Genomic DNA, 21,862 nt, shown 5'->3' with positions numbered 1-21,862 from the left:
ACTGGAGGTTAGCCTCCAACCAGTGAGCCTTAAACCACGTGCAGTTTGCAACCGCCGTAGGGTTTTGGTGATTTGCCGCCATCCTTTGCCCACCGTTGCTACTCCCATGCCCGGCATGTTCTTTTCCTTTTTCTTGTCCCGTCCTCACGACACAATTCAATGGAGACACATTCCCTGACCTACACTCAGCCAAGGTCTTGTTCGGTTAGCTCTTAATCCATATTGATTGAGTGTGATTGGATGGGTTTAAATTCCAAGTAGGTCAAACTTTTTATTAATTTTTATCAATCATATCTAAATCATGTGTAATGGGAATAACCGAACAGAGTCTGACATAAAACATCTGGATCGTGCACGAACCTAGACATGGACGACCGATGCTACAGACCTAGAGCATTTTATCTTCAAACTTCATCCATTCGTAAGCATTCAGTTCTAGACAAATTTTGTAGATGGCTAAGTTACTAACATGTGTGAAATTGACCTATGTTGTCCTGTTAATTTGATGCAGGATAGGATGATGTCCGAAGATGATAAGATTGATGATGAACTTGACCACATATCAATTCTTTTGATGGGTGAATACCGGAACAAGAAGAATAAAAAACAGAGTAAATGTCGTGGAGGTTCAGATTTGGACGTGAGGTATTTGATCACAATAGAGAAGTGCATGATTTAAAATTATTCAATGTCTACTTTACTGAGCATCCAGCATATCCTAAGAAGTATTTTCGACGACGATTTCGTATGAGTCGTCAACTTTTCATATGTATGGCTCAACATACCCTAAGAAGTTGTTAAACAACATGATCTTTTGCTTAGAAAAGAAATGATGTCGGTGCTCTTGGTTTTTCCTGTCTTCAAAAGGTTATTGTAGCTTTTAGACAACTTGTCTGTGGTGTTCTAGCATACTATTTGATGAGTATTTGTGGATTGGAGAAAGCACGAGTATCGAGAGCCTACGGAAATTTATCAGGTCACTATATGTGGTTTTTGGACCAGAATATCTGAGACCTCTAAATGAAAATGATACGACTAGGTTTCTTACTATTGTGGAACAACGTGGGTTTTTTTGGAATGTTTGGTAGTGTTGACCATATATATTGGAAGTGGAAAATTTGTCCTACAACTTAAAAAGGCATGTAATGTGGTCATGTGAAAGAACCAGTTATTATAATAGATGTAGTGTTTCTACCGATTTATGTATATAACATACTTTCTTTGGTCTATCAGAGTCTTTCAATGCTATTATTGTCTTCCACATATTCACATAGTTCTTTGGCAGTTTGACGAACTAAAAGAATCCAGTAGTATTTTTATGTCGACACATGATGACCATGTGGACTTCTCAGCCATGCCCAACACTAAAATCTGGAATCCATAAGAACAAAAAAACTTGTATATACCTAGGCATCCATGATAGATGATGGTGCTTGGGGTGACGGTTGAGATGTAGAACGTGGTTCGATGGTGCTAGTTGACGCACGGCGATGAGACGCCGGTGGAACCTCACAAGACGCTTCACGGGCGGCCGATGAGCGATGACACAGCTCTAATTGTATCTAGAGTTGTGTTCAAGGAAAACCATCTAGACCTCGCTGATGAACGTGAGCTTGGAGACGTCGGCCTTCAATCCATCTCAGGCACGAAGCAGAATAGGAGGAGGGGAGCAAGGAGGGAGGGGAGCAAAGAGACAGACCAGAAGAAGCACGAGGATGGGGAAGAGCGGGAGGCTTCCACGTTGCCGAGATGGGAACAAACACGAGCTGGGAATGGGCGGCAAGGAGACAGACCAGGGGAGATAGGGAAGTCGAGTGGCGGCGGATCGGGAGCAGATGTCGGCGGCGAAGAAGAAGCCTAAAATATCCTTCTCTGAGATCCAAATATAGTACTCTTTAAAGGCTTGTTCAGCTGGGTCTAGATCATAAGGGTTAAATCCTCTTCTATTTAATTTTAACTATAGAGAGATTTAATTTTCTCTAATCTCCTTCGATCCAGACGCATCCAAACAAGCTCTAAGTTAGACTCCAAACGTTTAGAAGAATTTTATTAAAATTAAGCTCCTATTTAAACTGTCATTTCTTGTTTGGGCCAAACGACAGCCTCACTGAAATGAAAGGAAAAAACTCAGCCAACCATGGGGAACAACCTGTCACACGAAAACTAGTTGGTCCAAAATTCTCAGCAAAAAATAGCCTCGAGCTGAAAAGGTGAGCAATCTCATGCAACCTCCGTACGTTGGTTCAAATTAAATTTTCTTACAGATAATTACATCGCCAATCCATGAAAATCAGTTTGCATAAAATAAAACAATAGAGTAATTAAGCGAAGAAATTAAATAAGCATGCAGACAACAAGCAAACCAAGATAGCACGAAAAGAAGGCATCGATAAAACCAACCAACCAACCAATCAATCCACCCAGAGCTTAATCCCTTGGACCATCTCACGCAGGGTTTCGTAAAACTCATATGTGCACGTGGCAGTTCACCCGGTCGAACGAGGTCGGCGGCACAAACTCGGCGGGGACCGCGGGGCAGCTGGCGCGAACGGTGTACTTGCGCGTCCGCACCACGCCGTAGCGGAACCGCACCTTGGCGACGACGTGCACGTCCACCGCCAGCTTGCCGGCCGTGCGCTCCTTCTTCATGCCCTCCTCCACGCCCCGCGGCAGCACCCAGGCGTCCGGCGCCGCCCGCGCGACCACGTCCAGCCGGGTCTCGTCCCCGGGCCGCTGGAAGAAGCCCGGCGCGTGGGCGCCCGCGAGGTACGTGCCGTTGTACCAGACCCCGACGTCGACCCAGCGGTACGACACGCTCGCGCGCTCGTTCGGGTTGGAGGCGCGCAGGGTGAGGTCGAAGGCGCCCGCGAGCCCGCCGGCGGCCGTGAAGTTGAAGCCCGTCGTGCCGGCGTGGTCGACGGAGAAGTAGAGCTTGGACGGGTGGAGGAAGAGCCACAGGAGGACGATGACGACGACGACCACCAGCAGCGCCAGCACCGTCGCCGCGGCGCACCGGAACGTCGACGGCCGCGTGCGTCTGGGCTCCGCCATCGTCTCTCTCCAACGGATCGGACCAGCTAGCAGCACCCGCCCGGTTAAATTCTGGTCGAGGACGAAGCCTGGCCCACTAGCTAGACTGGCGTGCAGTTCTGGATCGACGTCGTAGCTAGCTAGCTGTGCTCGTAGCGATTCATCACGAACATAGCAGTGGCCGCTCTATATAGTGAGCAGAGCTCTAGCACGATACTTTGAGTGGCGAGAGGAGCGTTCGACACGGGTCAAGACAGGCTGTAGCTGGAGTGGCCCTGAGGCTTTCGGGCGCAAGGGACGCACGCGAGCTGTGGCGCGCCGCGCGCAGCGAGTTCTTTGAATGGCGCTAAGCGTCTGTTCATCGTTCGTACTTCGTAGTTTGGATAGAGCTGTGGTTTTGGAATCCTTCTGGCTCACTCCTACTCTGGAATCGTTTCGAAAGGTAGGGAAAGTATATAGGCAGCCGGCCCACGAGTGGGTGCAGTGCATATCTTAGACTAAATAATGCCCTCACACTAGGATCTTCACCTTTTCGGATGAAAGATGAGAGTTGTAGAAGAGCCAAGAATGTGCAGAAAGTAGCTTGAGAAGATCGGCATTGCCTCCGCCCTTCCTGTTACCTGTATAACTTTGACAAAGAAGAAAGCACAAGTAACTATGGCTCTAGGTCCTTGGATTTTAATTAGACGAGGCATAACTGTATGCAATTAAATTCAAATAGATTGTATGACCTAAATTAAATACTAGGTGAAAGTAAAGTCTTTGTTTCATTTAAGATTTGAGTAAAGATCGACCCAGCTTAAATAGATGGTAATTGTGTGCGCTTGTAAAGTTGAGAGTGTTGAATAATTAGACATTTTCTAGATTAAATTCTAAATATAAATCATGACCAACAATAAATAAACTAGCAGTATGTTCCCTCACAGCTAGTAAGCAGTACGCAGAACGCATCTATAACGACATATAAACTAAAGTATGATATCAGATCAGATGATGTGTATTGATTAAACATACTGATTGATATTGATGTCGCCAAGGTCGATGACGTGAAAGCAACAGGATCGATGACTGCGTCGATAGCACGATCGACGAGAAGATTGCGAGCAGTCGCATGAGGACGCTTCCCAAAAATCTTACATTCTTTCTTGACTTTTAAGTCAAAAAAATGAGAGAGTAAAAATTTCATCTCTCAATAAAAGTACACCAAGGACTTCCTCAAATATTCAAGATACATGAATGTAAGCCAATCAAGACTCCGATGCCATCACATTTGGGCCCAGATAAGGGAGGTAAACGAGTTAATCAAACTCTCCAACGTTATATGATAAGTAGTTTGTAATATTTAACTGCATTTAGCATTGACATCATATTTAGTGTATGTATATGTGCTATATTTTAAGATAATCCCAAGGAATCTCACTCAAGTGTCGTAATAAGAATCTTTAGGTACCTAAAGCATACACCAATCATTGGTCTTTGGTATTTCAAAGGAGCTAGTTTTGAGCTTGTTGGCTATTCTAATTCGAATTATGTGAGTTGTAAAATACATAGGGAAAACACATCTAGAAGGTGTCATATACTTGGTAGATCACTGGTTTCATGATCATCTAAAAAACAAAATAGTGCTTTTTGTTAACCGGTAAAAAAGTTATCGTGGGTGCTTGTTGTGTGCAAACTTTCTACATAAAACAAACACTTCTAGACTATGATATAGTTCAAGAAAAGTACCTCTTGTATGTGGCAAAGATATTGCCTTAAAACTTACTAATAGTTTGGTTCAACACTCTCGCACCGGCACCAAGCACATTGACATTCATCATCATTTACTTAGAGATGATGTTGCAAAAGGACATAGCATTAGAAGAAGGTTGGATAATCAATTACCGGATATCTTCATAATCCATTAGATGAAACACACTTTTTATGTTGAAGAATAATCGTAATATTCTTGATCTAAGCAATTTCAGCTAAAAAGAGTTTATGTTGTCTCTTGCATTACATTGTAACATAAAACATGTTTAAAGTTGCTATGAACATAGGACTTACAAAACCAAGTTAAGATAATCACTCAAAAGTGTCTAAAAGCTTAACATTGGTTTAAACTTAAAAATAAATAGATTTTAATTCCAAGTATTACATTGCATATGCATGGATGTTATTTGATCATTTCTCTTTAATAAAGTTTGAGCATTCTTTGTGGTCATCATCGGCAGGGGCAGTATTTAACACTCAAAATGTTTGAAACCTATATTGAAATGACTACAAGGTGATCTCTTGCACTCACAATGTTTGAACTTGAATGGATTCTTATGTTTGAACTCTGTAGAGCAAACCTGGTGTACCTGTAAGTGTTGTGCTGTCATACTACGGCCAGCCTATCTACATTTGCAAAAAAAAAAGGCTTTGCGTCAATTTAACTTTTTCCTAGATCCCAGTCGCATGGAAGCTTCCAGCAATGTATTTGTTCTTTTTTTGGTTATGTTTGAATTCTAAATGTTTTTTATTAGTATTTGAGCTCTAAGTTGGACTGACCATTTGAAAAAAAGGAGGAAAACTGAAAGTATGCACCCTAATGTTGATGCTAATGTTCAGTTGTCAGCCTAGGAAAAAAACAAACAAAAGTCGGAGCCCTAAGAACCTTGATTTGGAAGGCAAAGTTGCTCCGGTTCAGCTGATTATTCGAAGATGATGGCGTTTTTTTTTTGTTGAAAACTTAAAACCTGAAGATCAGCAGTACTAGAACACGGTCAAGATCGTACAGCACAAATGGATAACATACGCATAACCTGGAGCGAAGGTCATGCAAGAACGGCTGCAATGTAGTAAATCCAAATGTCCAAATGAGGGCTACTCAAAAGTCGAAACTGACATCTCGCAGAAACATAAGGTACACAATATACCATTACCTCATGGAAAGATGCAGTGCAACTAAAAATTGAAAGCACATACGAACAAAATGCTGCATCATATAACCCTTGCTGTATCAGCAATCTAGAGTATAAAATAGTACGGGGGGCATTTGTGAGGAATCGGGAGATTCTTAGTTTCATGGTCTCACTGCTAACCCTTTATTGCGGAAGTTGCTGTCAACAACAAACGTCCTAGAGGCTCCCACATGACTATAAATGAGGTGTAAATAGGGGATAAATCGAAGTCTTTTCCCCGCAAAGACAAAGAGGTGCATCGAAACTGCGACATGATAACGAGTAAGGCAGCTCTCACCATTGCACTTGCACCAAGCATGCCTCTCAACAGCAAACATCCTAAATGAGCAAAAACAGAAAATGAAATGACAGTCTAGCGACAACTGCAAAAAAAAAAAACAATCCTGTAGAGTTGCATAAAAATGGCAAAAAGGATTTCACTAGATAATGGCTGCTCAGCAAATTGGGATGTCTGATTAGATCACCAAATATGGCAATTGCAGTTTGTGCCAAAGCTGTTCTTGTACATTAGGTTGAATATTTATTCACCTGCAAGGTAAAATAAAACTGAGTTATATACAAGGAGAATTACATAATGAGAATTGGTTGGTGAGAAGTAGAGAAATGAATTACCAGAAACTGGACCACTATTCAATACTGACAAAAGATGCAAACTAAACAAGGCCACCATTTACACTTGGGAAAATATCCTATGCAATCACTTATGTGCAAGCATGCGGTCAAGCGATCTGGTGCATCCGATCTAGATCTTATGGTAACTGTTATTTTACATTTAATCCCTTCCACCTGAAACCTAGTGTCTATTTTACATTTAACCACTTCCATATGAAACCGATGGATATAAATTGAATGCTCCGGATTGTTTGATTGCACGCTTGCACCAAATAAGTGATTGCACAGCATATGTCCTCTTTACACTTTACAAAGTCCAGGATAGTAGATGTGAAGGTAGTTATGTTAGACATGTAAGCGTAAGAGATTTACTGAATGAAAGAGTCTAGTAGAATAATATGTAAAATATCTTGTTCATTTTTTCTCTCTCAAACAATACAATGTTCAATCTTACTAAGATCGTTTGTGTGAACAAATTAAAATTTTATGTCCACAAACATGTTCATTAAGAAATTGTGTATGCCATGTAAAGCATTTGACACAAAAATGCGATAACTTATTACAAAACATCTATCATCACGAGTTCCTTTCTTACGGATGAAATTTTTTTAACCCAAATAGAATGCAAATCAATGACGAAATTTGACTAAACTGTCCTCACCTTACGGAAACAGTTTCCTCTCTTGAATTCTCAGCGAAGTTTCTCCTTCACAGAGTGCTTCTTGGCCGCTTCCCGCACTTTTTCAATATATCCTTCAATTGGTGGTGTGAGTGTCGCCATGTACCGGTTTGCAGGGAACGGTGTCATGTCAGGTACCATAGCAGCAGCTCGTAGCTTCTCAGGGAGAGCATCAATGGCCTCCTTTTTTAGGGTTAGAAGCATTGACTCTGCTGTTTGCCTTGCACGGTGCCGCCGCATTAGTACACGACTGTATTCTTTAGCAAGTCGCCGACCATCCTCGACTGTGAGTTCATACTTGGGGATTGCCTCCTCATCAACTAGCCCAAGACTGATATAGTCAAGGCCCGGTGGACCCATAAGCACACGGTCTCCATCATCTCCACCAGGACCTTTAGATTTGGCTTTAGATTTGGCTTTGGCTATATCAAGCTCTCGTTGCCTCTCCTTGGAGACAAGACCCAGTTCCTCACGTTTGGCCTCACGAAGACGCTCCTTGAGGGGCAAGTGCCGCAACGGAGTAGATGCATTGAGACATGACTCGGAAATCTGAATAATGCGCTCAATGGCCTCACGACGACCACGACCACCGCCGCCACCAGCAGCGGAAGGTGCCCCTTTCTTTGCTCCAATGGTGGAACGCTTCAAAGGCTGACCTGCTTTGAGCTTAGCCTTTCCTTTGGATGTGCCACTCACTGGTGCATGCTGTTGAAGCTGGTAACGCTGTCTGATCACACCAGATGCCAGTGCCGGGCTTATAGTTAATGTTTTGAGAGGCCGAAACATAATGTCCCGTGCACTTGAAGCCATTCAACTACCTTTGCTACACCAATGGGAAATATGCAATTAACTTAACTTTTCCTTTCTTTTCTTTTGTGGGCATACAAAAAATAGATCTTTTATGAAGACAATTTATCAAAATGAGCAGACACAGTGCAATAAAACAATTAAGCAGCAAAGTGAATGCCAAATACACAATATGATGTGTCTGAATAACGTCGATGGAACATGTAATAAAAAACAAGTGCTGGCTATGTCCAACAAAGAACAAAATGAGTAAACTCATAGGAAATACCAAACGGCACCTCCGACGGACATGATAGTTGATAAATTACTACTTATTCAAGGAAGGGCACAAAAAATCAACTGACACGCGCACTACATTGTCATCAGCACCTCTAGATCCAAACAACCCCGACCGTTCAAACTATAGCTTGAGATACGAAAACAAGACAAAAACGCAAGTCACCTCGGGTTGCAGGTAAGGCTCACAATCGAGCATGGGTAAAGATCACACCAACCCAAGTGCCACACAAAATAACGACACAGCAAGTAACGAATCAACAAGTAACCATTCCATCCACCCCAGGATCTGAATCCACAGCAATGTTTTCAGATCGGCTGATCGTTCCTGATCGCCAGAGGGGCGATCTGGAGACTGGAGACCGTACCTGCAGGCCGGCTGCTGGCGCCGCCGCGCCGGGGATGGAGGAGGGGCCGATGCCGCCGTATCCCCCGTCACCGGTAGCGCGCCGCCGTCACCGGCACAGTGTTCCGCTAGGGTTCCTCCGTCCGCAGCTGGTTGCCTGGTTCGTGTCGTGTGTGCCTGCGTTGCTCTGTTGGCTCTTGGTTGTGACTTGTGCGACTTCTGCTCAAGTGGTGGGAATTGGAAAAAAGGAAGCTGGGCTGGGCCGCTGGGCAAGTGAAGTGGGCCACTGGGCCGAAATTTCAATCCAGCCAGCCAGGCTGATCGTTTCTAAACTGATCGAACGATTAGTCACGATTAATCATCCTCATCGCGTCGTTGCCCTTGATCGGCTCCGGACGTTCTGATCGGACGTTCTGAAAACACGATTCCACAGATATAGGGCATCATCAATATAGTACAAGTTGGAGTTCAACCTGCACGTAAATCCCAAACATTTGCTGAATCATAAATTCACATTTAACAATACGTCAATCACCAGTTTTAGGCATATCGGAAACCTTCGTCTGTCTACGAACTACCGGGCCCACATTTCACAATCAACCACTCGCCAATTTCAAGCATGTGCAGACATCTAGTCTACTGTCTCAGTACTCGGTTTACTCACCAGAGACGCCAAGGCAGTCTTGCGGGGAAGGCGAGGAGAAGAGGTAGAGAAGGCACTGCGCAGAAGGACGGGGACGGCCAGGCGCGCAGAGCAGGTCGTCGCTGGCGCTCAGCGGATCGGGAATCAGGAGACAGGAGAAACGAAGCGGCGGCGTGTTGGAGGTCGCTGATTCGCACGTCGACGCCGAGCACTGGAGTCTGGAGGCCTTGAGGAGGCGAGCCGCCGCCACGGGATGACGGGAAGGCCACAACCACAAGGGAGTGGGACCTGGGACGGGAGTAGGGTTGAAAACGGACCGAAAAAATCCCGTCCCGACCCGTACTATTTTCTACATTTGACCCGATAATTTCCGTATTTACGGAAAAATATGGAAACGGGGCGGAAACGAGAGAAGACTTATTCCGTCCGTTTTTTCGGGGTCCCGTTTTTTTCCGAATTGAACCCGTATTTATTCTGTATTTGATAAATATGGGACGAGCCTAATATGCATTAGTATATAAACTAAATCCTCATGTATTTAGGTGATAAATTATAGCACAATTGGCCATTGTAACCACCGGCTCTTTTCAAATGACAAGTGATCTAAAGTCTTAAACAACATCGGATGTAGCTAAATGTACACATTTAGTAACTAAACAACAATAGAATGTTGCCTCTCTATATCTATTTGTTTTATGTTATTGTTCTGCCAATCAATCACTAGTCAAACATTAATAACATTTCTATTTGTATTAAATTATGAGTTTCCGTTAGTATTTCTGTTTCCGTTCGTTTTCGCAATTCCGTTTATCCCGCTCCCGTTTCCGTTCCCGACTATTCCGGACCTGATCCTGTTTCCGATGATAAAATGCGGATACGGAAACGGGAGAGAGGTTTTTCCGTCTGTTTCCGTCCGTTTTCATCCCTAGACGGGCAGTCGGGTAGGGCACCAGCTGTGCGGCCCATGGTTAAACGGGCTAGTGCTGGGTTTTTTGTTTATCCGGGGCCTTTAAATTTCGCACCCCACCCCCAAACCCACACACATTCATTGTAAAACTAGTCTTTTTTCTGATCACACAAAATTTTATTGAACTCAAACTTTACATGCAAACTAGTACAATATCTGTGCTTTACGATAACAAATAATTATATTTGATAGTATCAGTTAGGGTAGGCCAGACTCTATTCTATCAGCAGTGCAACGGTTAAGCGACACATAAGGACATATGGTGGACCCTCTCTAAAAAATACACATAAAAACTAAATTTAATGTTAAAGTGAACATATAGTCCACATATTAGATAATACATATTAGATAATAAGCTAATAAACATTACACTTTATCTTAGCAAAAAATTCGAGAAAGGTATAAGTTGAAAAAAGAGTTTGGATTCATTTTTTTATATTTCGTTCGCTCTCTCGTCCTTCTTCAGCTAGCGAGATGGTACTATATGGAAGCGTTGCGCTGCGCTAGTGTGACTTTTTATCGTGTTGGACTTAGATGATATCCTACGACACACGAAACTAGTGCTTTACAGAAATAGAGATAGATGGCCGCATCATCGATTCATTTGCAATTCAGGTGCTGCCATGTCATAGTAGTACCACGAACTGCCGCCATAGCGCGCTCCTAGGTAAAATGAGTTACAAGACCCCACAGGATGACAAGGACTACTTTAAGGCCGTGGTGCTTGCTACTTGCTAGGGTTGGTTGGTCAACTAGTCCAACCATAATCACCATACATATCGATCGATCTATTAGCCCCTCAACAAACATCCAGTTAGCTAAAGACGCTCTAACCAACTATACCTGTTGGCATGCTTGTGTTGTAGGTAAGAACGTGTAAGCTGACGACTGACGATATCCCGGATTTGACATGTTGTAGCTAAACACGCACGATGCGTTGGGCTGAGGATTTTGAAGCAAGCCAAGTTGTCAACAGACGTTCGTGGGTATGGGCCGTTCGCCCAACACCACCAAACTACTGCGAACTCCAGCCGGGAGCCCAACCAACGTATCCTCCCCCGTTCATCTTCTTCTCCCTCCCACACCCACACCACCTCATGGTCAAAACACACGGCGCCGCCCGGGCCTGGGCGTACGCCGGCACGGCTCCACGGCCATCTATTTATGCCACAGGTCTCGTCCAAGCCCGTCTCGATGGCACGCCACATGCTTCTGCTACCTCATCTCTCCGGATCAGCCAGCCAAGCCAACCAGGCGAAGCAGCAGCTAGCATTCACTCCACCTCTGCATCGCGGTCGCGTTTCTACAGTGCCACTACTATCTAGCTCCACCACACTGATCGGTCGGTCTCGGATCCACTGAGTCCACTCGCGCCATCCTCGATCGATCGGTGGATCCCCCGTGCTGTACGACAAGCCAAGCCGGTTCCAGCTAGCTGCGCTCGCTCGTCTTCAATGCCTCCCCGGCCGTGCATTCAATGGCCTTGGCACGGTTAGTTGCGCGACGTCGCGGCAGATTGGCCAGTGCGATCGAGCCCGCGGATCGGAGGCCAGCTGTTGGCGGGTAAGACGCCGCGCGCGGCCCGGCCAGCGAACGTCCCCCGGCGGCAATTTATGGGCGACCGCCCGTGCCGTTTCTCGTTCCACCGCCTACTAGCCGCCACCAACCGGCCGCCTCTTCGCCTTCGCCGGTGAAGTGTTTTGCTTTCGTTCATCAGCTGCTGATGCTCGATCACCCGTCCACAGTACATGTGATGTACAGTACGCACGCGTACGCTGCTGCCGCATCAGGAACGGCAGTTTTTTTACACGCTGGTCGTTGCCTTGCCTGTTGCCTGTAGTGTAGGAAAGCTTTGCAGCTTGAGCTAGGGGACTCCGGGAGGGAGTATAGTAGTGGTAGTAGTGTGTGTACGTACAGTACTGTGCCAGCAATTAATCACCATCCCTCTCAACTGTGCAAGCTCGATCCGACCAGTTCTATAAAACCTCGCCTGCAGCATTCTGCCATCCGTCACCTCCCATCGTCATTGCTTGCTCCATGTGGAGTCACTTTATTACTGCATTACACTAGCTAGCTAGCTAGCCACAGCCAGCTTCATCTTCACGTCGATTCGATCCATCGGTGCTGTGTGTACCGTACGCCAGCTTGCTGATCCATCGCCGGCCGACGATGGAGGTGAGCACGTGGGTGATGCTGGTGGCGGCCGCCGCCGCGTACATGGCGTGGTTCTGGCGGCTGTCGCGGGGGCTCAGCGGGCCGCGGGTGTGGCCGGTGCTCGGCAGCCTGCCGGGGCTGGTGCAGCACGCCGAGGACATGCACGAGTGGATCGTGGGCAACCTGCGCCGCACGGGAGGCACCTACCAGACCTGCATCTTCGCGGTGCCCGGGGTGGCGCGCCGCGGCGGGCTGGTCACGGTCACGTGCGACCCTCGCAACCTGGAGCACGTCCTCAAGGCGCGCTTCGACAACTACCCCAAGGGCCCCTTCTGGCACGCCGTCTTCCGGGACCTGCTCGGCGACGGCATCTTCAACTCCGACGGCGACACGTGGGTGGCGCAGCGCAAGACGGCCGCGCTCGAGTTCACCACGCGCACGCTCCGCACGGCCATGTCCCGCTGGGTGTCGCGCTCCATCCACCTCAGGCTGCTGCCCATCCTGGACGAGGCGGCCACCGAGAAGACGCACGTCGACCTCCAGGACCTCCTCCTCCGCCTCACCTTCGACAACATCTGCGGCCTCGCGTTCGGCAAGGACCCCGAGACGCTCGCGCCGGGCCTGCCGGAGAACGCATTCGCCACGGCGTTCGACCGCGCCACGGAGGCGACGCTCAACCGGTTCATATTCCCCGAGTGCCTGTGGCGGTGCAAGAAGTGGCTGGGCCTCGGCATGGAGAGCACGCTGGCCCGCAGCGTCGCGCACGTGGACCAGTACCTCGCCGCCGTCATCAAGGCGCGCAAGCTTGAGCTCGCCGGCAACGGCAAGTGCGACGCGCCGGCGCACGACGACCTGCTGTCTCGGTTCATGCGCAAGGGCTCCTATTCGGACGAGTCGCTGCAGCACGTGGCGCTCAACTTCATCCTCGCCGGCCGCGACACCTCCTCCGTGGCGCTCTCCTGGTTCTTCTGGCTCGTGTCCACGCACCCGGACGTGGAGCGCCAGATCGTACTCGAGCTGTGCGCCGCGCTCGCCGCGTCCCGCGGCTCCCACGACCCGGCATTGTGGCTGGCGTCGCCACTCACGTTCGAGGAGCTGGACCGCCTGGTCTACCTCAAGGCGGCGCTCTCGGAGACCCTGCGCCTGTACCCGTCCGTTCCCGAGGACTCCAAGCACGTCGTGGCCGACGACTACCTCCCCGACGGCACGTTCGTCCCGGCGGGGTCGTCGGTGACCTACTCCATCTACTCGGCCGGGCGCATGAAGACGGTGTGGGGGGAGGACTGCCTCGAGTTCCGCCCCGAGCGGTGGTTGTCCGCCGACGGCACCCGGTTCGAGCCGCACGACTCGTACCGGTTCGTGGCGTTCAACGCCGGGCCGAGGATCTGCCTCGGTAAGGACCTCGCGTACCTGCAGATGAAGAACATCGCCGGCAGCGTGCTCCTGCGCCACCGCCTGGCCGTCGCGCGGGGCCACCGCGTGGAGCAGAAGATGTCACTGACGCTGTTCATGAAGCACGGGCTCCGGATGGAGGTGCACCCGCGCGACCTGGCCCCGGTCATCGATGAGCTCCGTGGCGCGGGCGCGGCAAGGCCGGCCATGGCGCCATGCTGCGCGTAGAAGATCCCCCCTCCGTGCTGCGGGGGAGACGCTGGGAATTCAATGTGTAGATAAGCGTACAAGTACAAGACAGGAGTAAAGTAAAAATTAAATGGGTTTGGTGAGACCATTCAAGTCCCTTTTATCCGGAATTTACCATTATTCTGGGAGCAGCGAGATGAGAATTTTTTTGCGATCTAGCTGGATTTGGATCTGAGCTTTTACAAATTATTACAAGGAGTGGGAGGAAGGAAAAAAACAGAGAGTAATAAATAATTCGTGAGAACGCTGAAGATTTGATTTGCTACGATTCTTTGAAATTCGTCATAGTTTTTTCAGGCCTACTAATATCCTATTTTTAGAGGGGGCTGTAAAATTTACCAAGAAACGTGTAAGTAACCATGTATTGTAAGTTTATTTGCTTCTTTGATACCATCACTTCTTCATGTGCAAGCGGTCGAGGCATCATCCTGTAGCGTGTTGGCTGCGTTGCTCTCTTGCCCTTTTTGCATTCATCGTGCATCCTTTTTCGGTCGTGCTGTGCATGCTCATGCTCACACCGGTGTCTTGATTTGATGACATTTGTAGTTGGCGCCGTTCGTTCTGGTGGAAGGGTCAAGACCTTTAGGTAGACTGGTAGAGCTAGCTACTGAGAGAATTGCCGGCGCATAATAAAGGCGACGTCGCTGACTGACCACGGCCTGCAGCTGCGGGTTCGTTATGCATACACTCTTCTCGTGACGACAACGATGTTCTGTTTCAAAAAATTTAATATACGTACTCCATATTCTGGATGCGTAGGAGTATAGTGTACGCATTGTGGATCGTGAGACACGCGACGATCACGTTCGGATCAAAGGTTCTGACGAGACAAAAGTCCAGACAGTTAGTTCAGTCGTTGAGATGTGGTTGCTCAACCATATGATCTACCACTTGCACCAATTAAATTCGTCTTTTACGTGTAACTCAAAAGATAATCTATGTCGTGGTTCATCGGCTGGAAGAACTAACGCTGCAATAAACACTCTTTGTTTCTCGATCGAGGAACGCGCGGGTGCAGGAACAAGGTCGTGCGAGGCACCAGTTAGCTTTTATTTGGTGGTGCAAGCCTGTAATTTGCTCGTACGTCCAACAGGACCATCTACCTGCCTCTCGTAGTGGTAGTACCAGTACACGGGCATACGGCACAGTCGTTAATGGACGGCCAGCGGATCAGGATTCAGGGACACCGCCAATGTGGGAATCATCGTAAGTCGGTGAATGAAAATGAGTACCAGTTTGGTTCGAGTGACTAAAACAGACTAAAAAACATTAATTGGAGCAAATAATGATTGCATTACCCCTATTAATTAGTAGACGTTTGCTGCACTAAGAAAGAGAAGAGAGCAAATAAGGTAAAAATCTTACTTTAACCTCTTTTAGTTACCCCTTTGGTGACTAAAGAACTTAAGTTTAATCACCCCACTTTAGTCACCATGTTTGCTTCTTTAAGGACTAAAAATGACTAAAGTTTAGTCGCCCCAAACCAAACGGGGCCCGAGAACAAAAGACATAAGGATTGATACTAAATGGTATAGACAAGCTAGTGTGGTAGATCTCGTCACATAAAATAAATTCAAAATTAGAGTAAATTTTTTCCATAAAAATAAAAATTAAAGTTGGACATAATATTAAATTACAAATACTACACTTTATCTTATCCAAAAGGTCGAAAATGGTTTCGTGTTGTGTTGGATTTAGTATTTTCTCACGACCTATGTGGGAGGTAACGGTCCATGTTACTTGACTACGCACGACGACGGTGGAATCGTGAAAACTGATGCTTATAATAGTAGAGAAAGATTGTATTGATTGTTGTATGATTAAGTGACGAACAAGCAATGGCGAATCTATAAATGGATCAAAGGGGCTAATAAGATAAGACTAAAATTCAGTATAAACTAAATGATATAATAAAATAGCAAGCTATAATTCAAATCTTCAAGAACCATATAGACCACATAAGTAGATATAAAATCTATAAATACAATACTCAGTACATATCGCTCATGTATTGTGTTTGCGATGTAAATTTGTCTTCCAAAAAAACACTTTAAAATCTTCTTGTCGATAATGTCTACAAAAAAAATATCTCGCTCAATATATCATAACATGTTATTATTCATCCACTCATCACCTAGTTTGTTTCTTCTTTCGGTCTTGAATCTTGATGATCTTCGTGACAGAGGAAGGCAAGAGTACAAAGCAATGGCGACCCACACTCGGCTAACCATGGCACTAGCGACATGGTGACAAGCGATTGGTACCTTGAAATGGGCAACCTAGCCGAATAGCTAATGTCGCCTATCGTCCTGGAGCCTGTGCCTACCTTTCATGGCCACTCCATGGAGGAGATAGATGGCAACAACTAGACAAACAATGACAACTGATGCAGAGCAATGACATCAGGCATCAGGCGACTAGTGTTAGAACGCAAACAGAGATGAGGCTGGTGTCGTGGTACGCATGTGTCAGATGCGGATGTGGCTAATGCGCGGTGGGTTGTGGAGGTGGGCATTTAGGCTGCTCTGAATAGTTGTTCTTACAATTTTTATTCCACGACCAAAATTTCCGCTCGCAATCGTCACCAACCATGGCTGACTACCCGCTAAAGAGACCCTTGATCTCTTCAAGAAGAAGTTAGAGTTTCCTTGTCCAAACCAAGCATTCCCTATCAAGCACTTGTACAAGGATTGCAGGGTTACGAGGAAATTCTTAAGCAGGCCGAGGGAGGGACGGCTACGTGAAAAGGGGACCCCGACCAAAGACGATGCCGACAATCGGGAGGGAGACAAAGGTTTTCCGAAGTTGGACGCTTGTCTCTAACCCGCGTCGATGGCGTATGATCATTGCTAAAAGCGGTGTCACGCTCGCTAGCTTCCCCGATGTTGTGGGACTCAAAGGTCGGATGAGTGGGGGGACTAGTGTTCCACCTATAACTGTGATAGACACCAAAGTTTGCCATCACAGTAGGTTTGCCCTCTTTGATACGTAAAGTTGGACGAGCAGGGGTACGACATTCTAGCCAGACTGTTATGAACACGAAGCTCCACCACCTTGCCGAGTTCAAGTTTTGCGAAACATAGGGTCAAACAAGTTGTAGCGGGAGCATTGCAGCTAGAACCATTGTGGACAACAAGGTCTGCCACCCTAGCGAGTTCAATTCTTACATCTACTCACACTTTGTCATTCAGAGAACAAGCTGATCGACCCATTATCATGTTCTTGTGAACATGAATGGTCTCGACATCGACGCACTGCAGACTTGCGCAGGCCGCCACCCAGAACACCAACGAAGGTGGCTTGGACGAGCTGTCAACCTGTACCAGTGAAGCGACTCTTCAAATGAAAAGTTTGTATTGATCTCTTTAGAATCTGTATGGACGTCATGATGAATATAAAAACCTGATTCCTCTCAACACATCTAACGTTCTCTGAGTGACCCCCTAACCCCATTCATTGGCAAGGGGTCGACCCTTACGGGGGGGCTGCTTATGGGCCAATCCCCCTTGGTGGACTCGAATACGCTTGACCCCTACTAAATCAATTGGGTAGAAAATACTAAGCTATACTAGTTAGACTATGCGAGGGCCCCATGCCCCAACAGTCTTGTTGCCCTTACACACCAGTATGTGTTGGGGGCCTTCCTCTTTTGAAGGTTCTCAAAAACATGACTAACCATTTGTTTTTCAGCATGATATGGAGTGTTACAAGGAGCTTTGGCTTTAGGATGGAGGTTTTCCCCGTGACAAAGGCATACGAGGTGAAGATACGATCCGAAGATGATAAGAATGAACGCCGAAGCTATAGTCGAAGAGTAATAACTTCGGCTTATAATGGTGATAAAGACTGAATATGATGCTGACCGGAAGGGAAAAAGACTAGCTAGTCCTTAATGATTCATGTTATGATTATAGGTAAATGTCAGGGACATAAATGTACTTTTACTCGTATTGCGTTACATGCCTATAAATAGATGAACAGTAGCGTTGTACTGTTCACGTTGGATCGTAATCACGCTCACGTCAACACCTTCGAGCAAGACGAAGGTATCAATGTAATACAGATTCTGTTAATACTCATGCATATTTTACAGAATGCAAATATGAATGAATTAATGAGTTATACTTGCTATTTTCATCTCTTTGTATTCTCGTTTATCCATAAGATGATGAAGGCATGCCCTTCATGACCTCTGTCTGATGATAATTATATCCATGGGGAGATAATGCTTCAGAAGACGAAGGTCCTTAATACTTAACAATTGGGTTGCCTTGTTCTTGACTCACGACATTTGAGAACAAGTGACCAACATTGGCGACCACCTCCGGTGAACTCACTTCCACAACCTTCGGCAAGCATCCACCTTCGTCATGCCGCCGAAGAAGGCAATAACGCCAGGGGCTGCCCTGCAGCCACTGGACACCAACCAAGAGAGACTTTCACTGAGAGAAGCTCAGAGCTAGAAAAGAAAGGCTACCAGCCCAACACCACAGGAAGAGGAGTTGGACCAGGAAATCAGAGACCTGGAAGCTATACATCAACAAGTACAGAGGAAGAGAGAGAAGATGCTTCGGCTAGCCAAACTTCAGAGGAAGATTGACGAAGCTACAGAAGAAATGTGCCACATCACCCAAGATAACCAAGGACAAAGGCCTCAATAGAGAGAGCTTCGTCAAGAAAGTCCAACCAACGATGATGGATGGTATGATGACTTCTATCATGGTAACTTTGCTTTCGATGATGCTTCTCCTCAAGCAGCAGAGTTGCAGGCTACCCCATGGCCACCATCTTACAAGCCACCGCAGCTTCCCATGTATGATGGGCACTCGGATTCGAAGCAGTTTCTCATGAGCTATGAAGCAACCATATCCTCATATGAGGGCAACAGGCTATCATGGCGAAATCCTTCATCATGGCAGTCAGGAGTGTAGCTCAGACATGGTATTCTTTCCTTCACCCAGGAACGATCACGTCATGGCAAAAGTTGAAGGACATGCTGGTAACTAGCTTCCAGGATTTCCAGACAAAGCCAATGACTGCCCAAGCATTGTTATAATGTACGCAAGACCATGAAGAGTACTTGCAGGCATACGTTCGAAGATTCTTGCGACTCAGAGCCCAGGCGCCAACGGTGCCTGATGAGATTGTCATCTAAGCTATGATCAAGGGGCTCTGGCCAGGACCGACAGCGCAATATTTTGCTAGGAAACCACCACAAACTCTAGAGAAGCTCCTCCAGAAGATGCATGAATATATCCGAGCTGACAATGATTTTCGCCAAAGAAGGGAGGAAGCTTACAGGTATTGTGAGATGACTAGGGGATTCAGAGAAAGGTTCCACCCCAGGCATGTCAGAACAATCCACAATCCTAACACAAATGCTGATAGGGCAAACCACACCCAAGGCAGCCAACAAAGCTCACAATCTTTGGGAATGCAGCAAACCTCCTACAGGACACCGGCTCCAAGAGGCAGAGGGGGAAGAAGCTTCGGAGGAAGGTTTAGCACTCAACCCAGGAGATTATTCTGCATATTCTGTTGGGAGGATAAGGGACACACAACAAGGACGTGCCAAGTCACGATCCAAAAGCAGAATGAAATCGCTGAAGCCGAAGCACGACAAAATCAGCCAAAGCAGGTCTTGCATACTGCCTCATGTTATTCGCCATATATCCTTGAATATGTGGGCAACCACCAACCCATGACATCAGTTGCTTCGGCAAGTCATTCTCAAGTTGCATAGGCTTAGTTACCACCACCACCACCATTGGCACCTACTTTGGCTTGTAACCAGCAGCCAGAAGGGCATCGCCAAGCGCAACAACAGCGTGACACTCGAGAGGAGTCCGAAGCTCGCACAGTCAACAACATTGTGCCCGAATTGAGACACATTTACTAAAGCAACGCAGGGGCTTGAGCAGAAAGTTTTCTAGTTCAATGTATGTTTACTTTTATGCCTTTATATTTTCCTTCCAAAAGACAATATAAGGAGGTTTAACCTTCGGCCTGTTGTAATAATCTGTGGTTACACCATCGAGTGTAACAAGAAGGGTGAATAAGCTCCAAAGTCGTTCCTAAGGTGACGCAGAGCTAAAATACCACCTAAGTAAAAGGTGAAAAAGCTCCAAAGTCATTCCTAAGGGGATGCAGAGCTTAGCTCCAAAGTCGTTTGTAAGGGAATGCAGAGCTGAAATACCACCTAAGTAAAAGGTGAAGAGACTCCAAAGTCGTTCCTTAGGGGATGCAGAGTCTTATTTTTTATGTTTTGTGCATCAACATAATTTGCATAATACCATCGCATCATATTGCATGACATCGCATCATGCATAATTTTGCACTGATACATATAGTGGAGAACAAGGAAAATTGCCCCTTCGACTTTGGCAAAGACTCATGAGAGAGCATATTACTAAGGCATGATATATGCTTGTGACAGAGGTACTGTCATACGGAGTTTATGCCTTCGACAATGGTATTCTTATGCAACGTCTACGACAAGAACTACACAGTTGCTTTGGCAAAGAAGGGGGAATTCTTTCTGAAGCGTGGAAAGAAGGGAAGGTGTTTTTTCGCCGCCGGCTCAAAAACCGTATGTATGAAGGTTCCACGCATCACAAAGAAATATATTACATCAACGTACATGTAAGTTCTTGATAACTGTTCTTACAAAAACAAAAGCTACTTACAAGGACACTAAACTATCAAATATACACAACTTCAGTCTTCTTTTAGGACTTTGTCAGCAGCTTCGTTCAGCAGCTTGTCGACAACTTCATCAATAGCGTCATTAGCAATTTTAATCATATCAAGCGCCTCCTTCACAGATGGATCAGTTTCAGGATCATATGGCTCTGGAGGGGAGAAAGCTCAGCTGCGTTAAGACACAAATATGTGTTAGTGTCGAAGCTATAAAAATTTACGAAGCTAAGCTATAAAGGATATACCCATAAGTCTGGCTCGTTCAATAGCTTCTTCAACTCTTTTAGCCTCTTCTAAGGCGTCATGAGATTCTTTCTTATTTTTTCTAATAGCTTCATCAGCTATTTCTTGGCCACCCTTTAGCCATATTTCGGAATAAAACTTCCCACCCAGGGTAGTAACTTCGGCTGAAGGGTTTCTAACATCGTCAGCTGAGAACGCAAAATCTGGCTGAGCTATAGCCTTGGCATGATCACAACCAACCTTTTCCAAAATGGACACGGCCCCACGGGCACCAACAAAAGCATAAAAATCCCCTCTGTCATTGAGAATCTCCTCGAAGGCTTCGGCTTTACCTTTAATTCATTAGATTACTCCATCGGGGTCACCATAGATGAATTTTTGCTCTGAGGAAAATGCACCAAGTTTTGAAAAGCTGTTCTTCAGATTCTTAGCGCATTCCATAGCCATATCGTAGCATTTTTATTTAGTTGCACGAAGCTCGTCAACATTTCTTTGTGCCCTTGATCGTTCGATTTCACAAATTTCATGTTTCGTCAGCTCCACATTAAAATTTTCAGCTGCTTCAACAACTTTTTTATCTAGCTCAAGCACTTCGGCTTTATGGGCTTCTGCTTGTGCAGATAGCTTAGCTTCACTGAATTTCAGTCTCTTGACTAATGATAACAAAATATTGTCTTTTGCGAGAGCTTCATTCCTCAAGGTTATAACCTTCGATCGAAGGTTTTCAAGTGCTATCTGACAGCTCTCGTCTTCTGCATCCTTTTGAGCCTTCAGAGCTTTGCTGAGGATTAGACCCTGTAAAACAAAAGAGGGAACAAAC

At 46.2% G+C, this 21,862-nt stretch overlaps 3 protein-coding genes across 6 annotated transcripts; 1 reads left to right on the top strand and 2 right to left on the bottom strand.

Moving 5' to 3' along the window:
- Positions 1-2,221: 2,221 nt before the first annotated feature.
- LOC100192081 (harpin-induced 1) lies at positions 2,222-3,147 on the bottom strand. Its single transcript, NM_001137504.1, has one exon. The coding sequence runs from the start codon at positions 3,049-3,051 to the stop codon at positions 2,467-2,469; it is 585 nt and encodes a 194-aa protein (NP_001130976.1). The 5' UTR covers positions 3,052-3,147; the 3' UTR covers positions 2,222-2,466.
- A 2,843-nt stretch (positions 3,148-5,990) lies between these two features.
- Positions 5,991-9,628, bottom strand: LOC100272832 (uncharacterized). Of its 4 annotated transcripts, none has more exons than XM_035967786.1 (4): positions 9,360-9,612; positions 8,718-9,108; positions 7,249-8,089; positions 5,991-6,503 (listed from the first exon to the last, which is right to left on the bottom strand). In XM_035967786.1, exon 3 carries the CDS (start codon positions 8,074-8,076, stop codon positions 7,279-7,281), a length of 798 nt encoding a protein of 265 aa, XP_035823679.1. In that variant the 5' UTR covers positions 8,077-8,089; positions 8,718-9,108; positions 9,360-9,612; the 3' UTR covers positions 5,991-6,503; positions 7,249-7,278. The 4 variants fall into 4 exon arrangements, with proteins under 4 accessions (XP_035823679.1, XP_035823680.1, XP_008681395.1 ...); XM_035967787.1 differs by having other exon boundaries at positions 7,249-8,084; XM_008683173.3 differs by lacking the exon at positions 8,718-9,108 and having other exon boundaries at positions 7,249-8,084; positions 9,360-9,628.
- A 1,870-nt stretch (positions 9,629-11,498) lies between these two features.
- On the top strand, positions 11,499-14,498 carry LOC100501810 (cytochrome P450 86A2). Its single transcript, NM_001352346.1, has one exon. It carries the CDS (start codon positions 12,475-12,477, stop codon positions 14,077-14,079), a length of 1,605 nt encoding a protein of 534 aa, NP_001339275.1. The 5' UTR covers positions 11,499-12,474; the 3' UTR covers positions 14,080-14,498.
- The last annotated feature ends 7,364 nt before the right edge of the window (positions 14,499-21,862 follow it).

Source organism: Zea mays, chromosome 5 (assembly GCF_902167145.1).
Source record: "Zea mays cultivar B73 chromosome 5, Zm-B73-REFERENCE-NAM-5.0, whole genome shotgun sequence".
In the NCBI taxonomy this organism is placed as follows: Eukaryota; Viridiplantae; Streptophyta; class Magnoliopsida; order Poales; family Poaceae; genus Zea; species Zea mays.
This window is presented reverse-complemented; position numbering and strand designations above follow the sequence as displayed.

What these genes read in the sequence shown, in the direction of transcription:
- LOC100192081 (NM_001137504.1), bottom strand. Translation starts at nt 3,051, where the DNA reads ATGGCGGAGCCCAGACGCACGCGGCCGTCGACGTTCCGGTGCGCCGCG.
- LOC100272832 (XM_008683173.3), bottom strand. Translation starts at nt 8,076, where the DNA reads ATGGCTTCAAGTGCACGGGACATTATGTTTCGGCCTCTCAAAACATTA.
- LOC100501810 (NM_001352346.1), top strand. Translation starts at nt 12,475, where the DNA reads ATGGAGGTGAGCACGTGGGTGATGCTGGTGGCGGCCGCCGCCGCGTAC.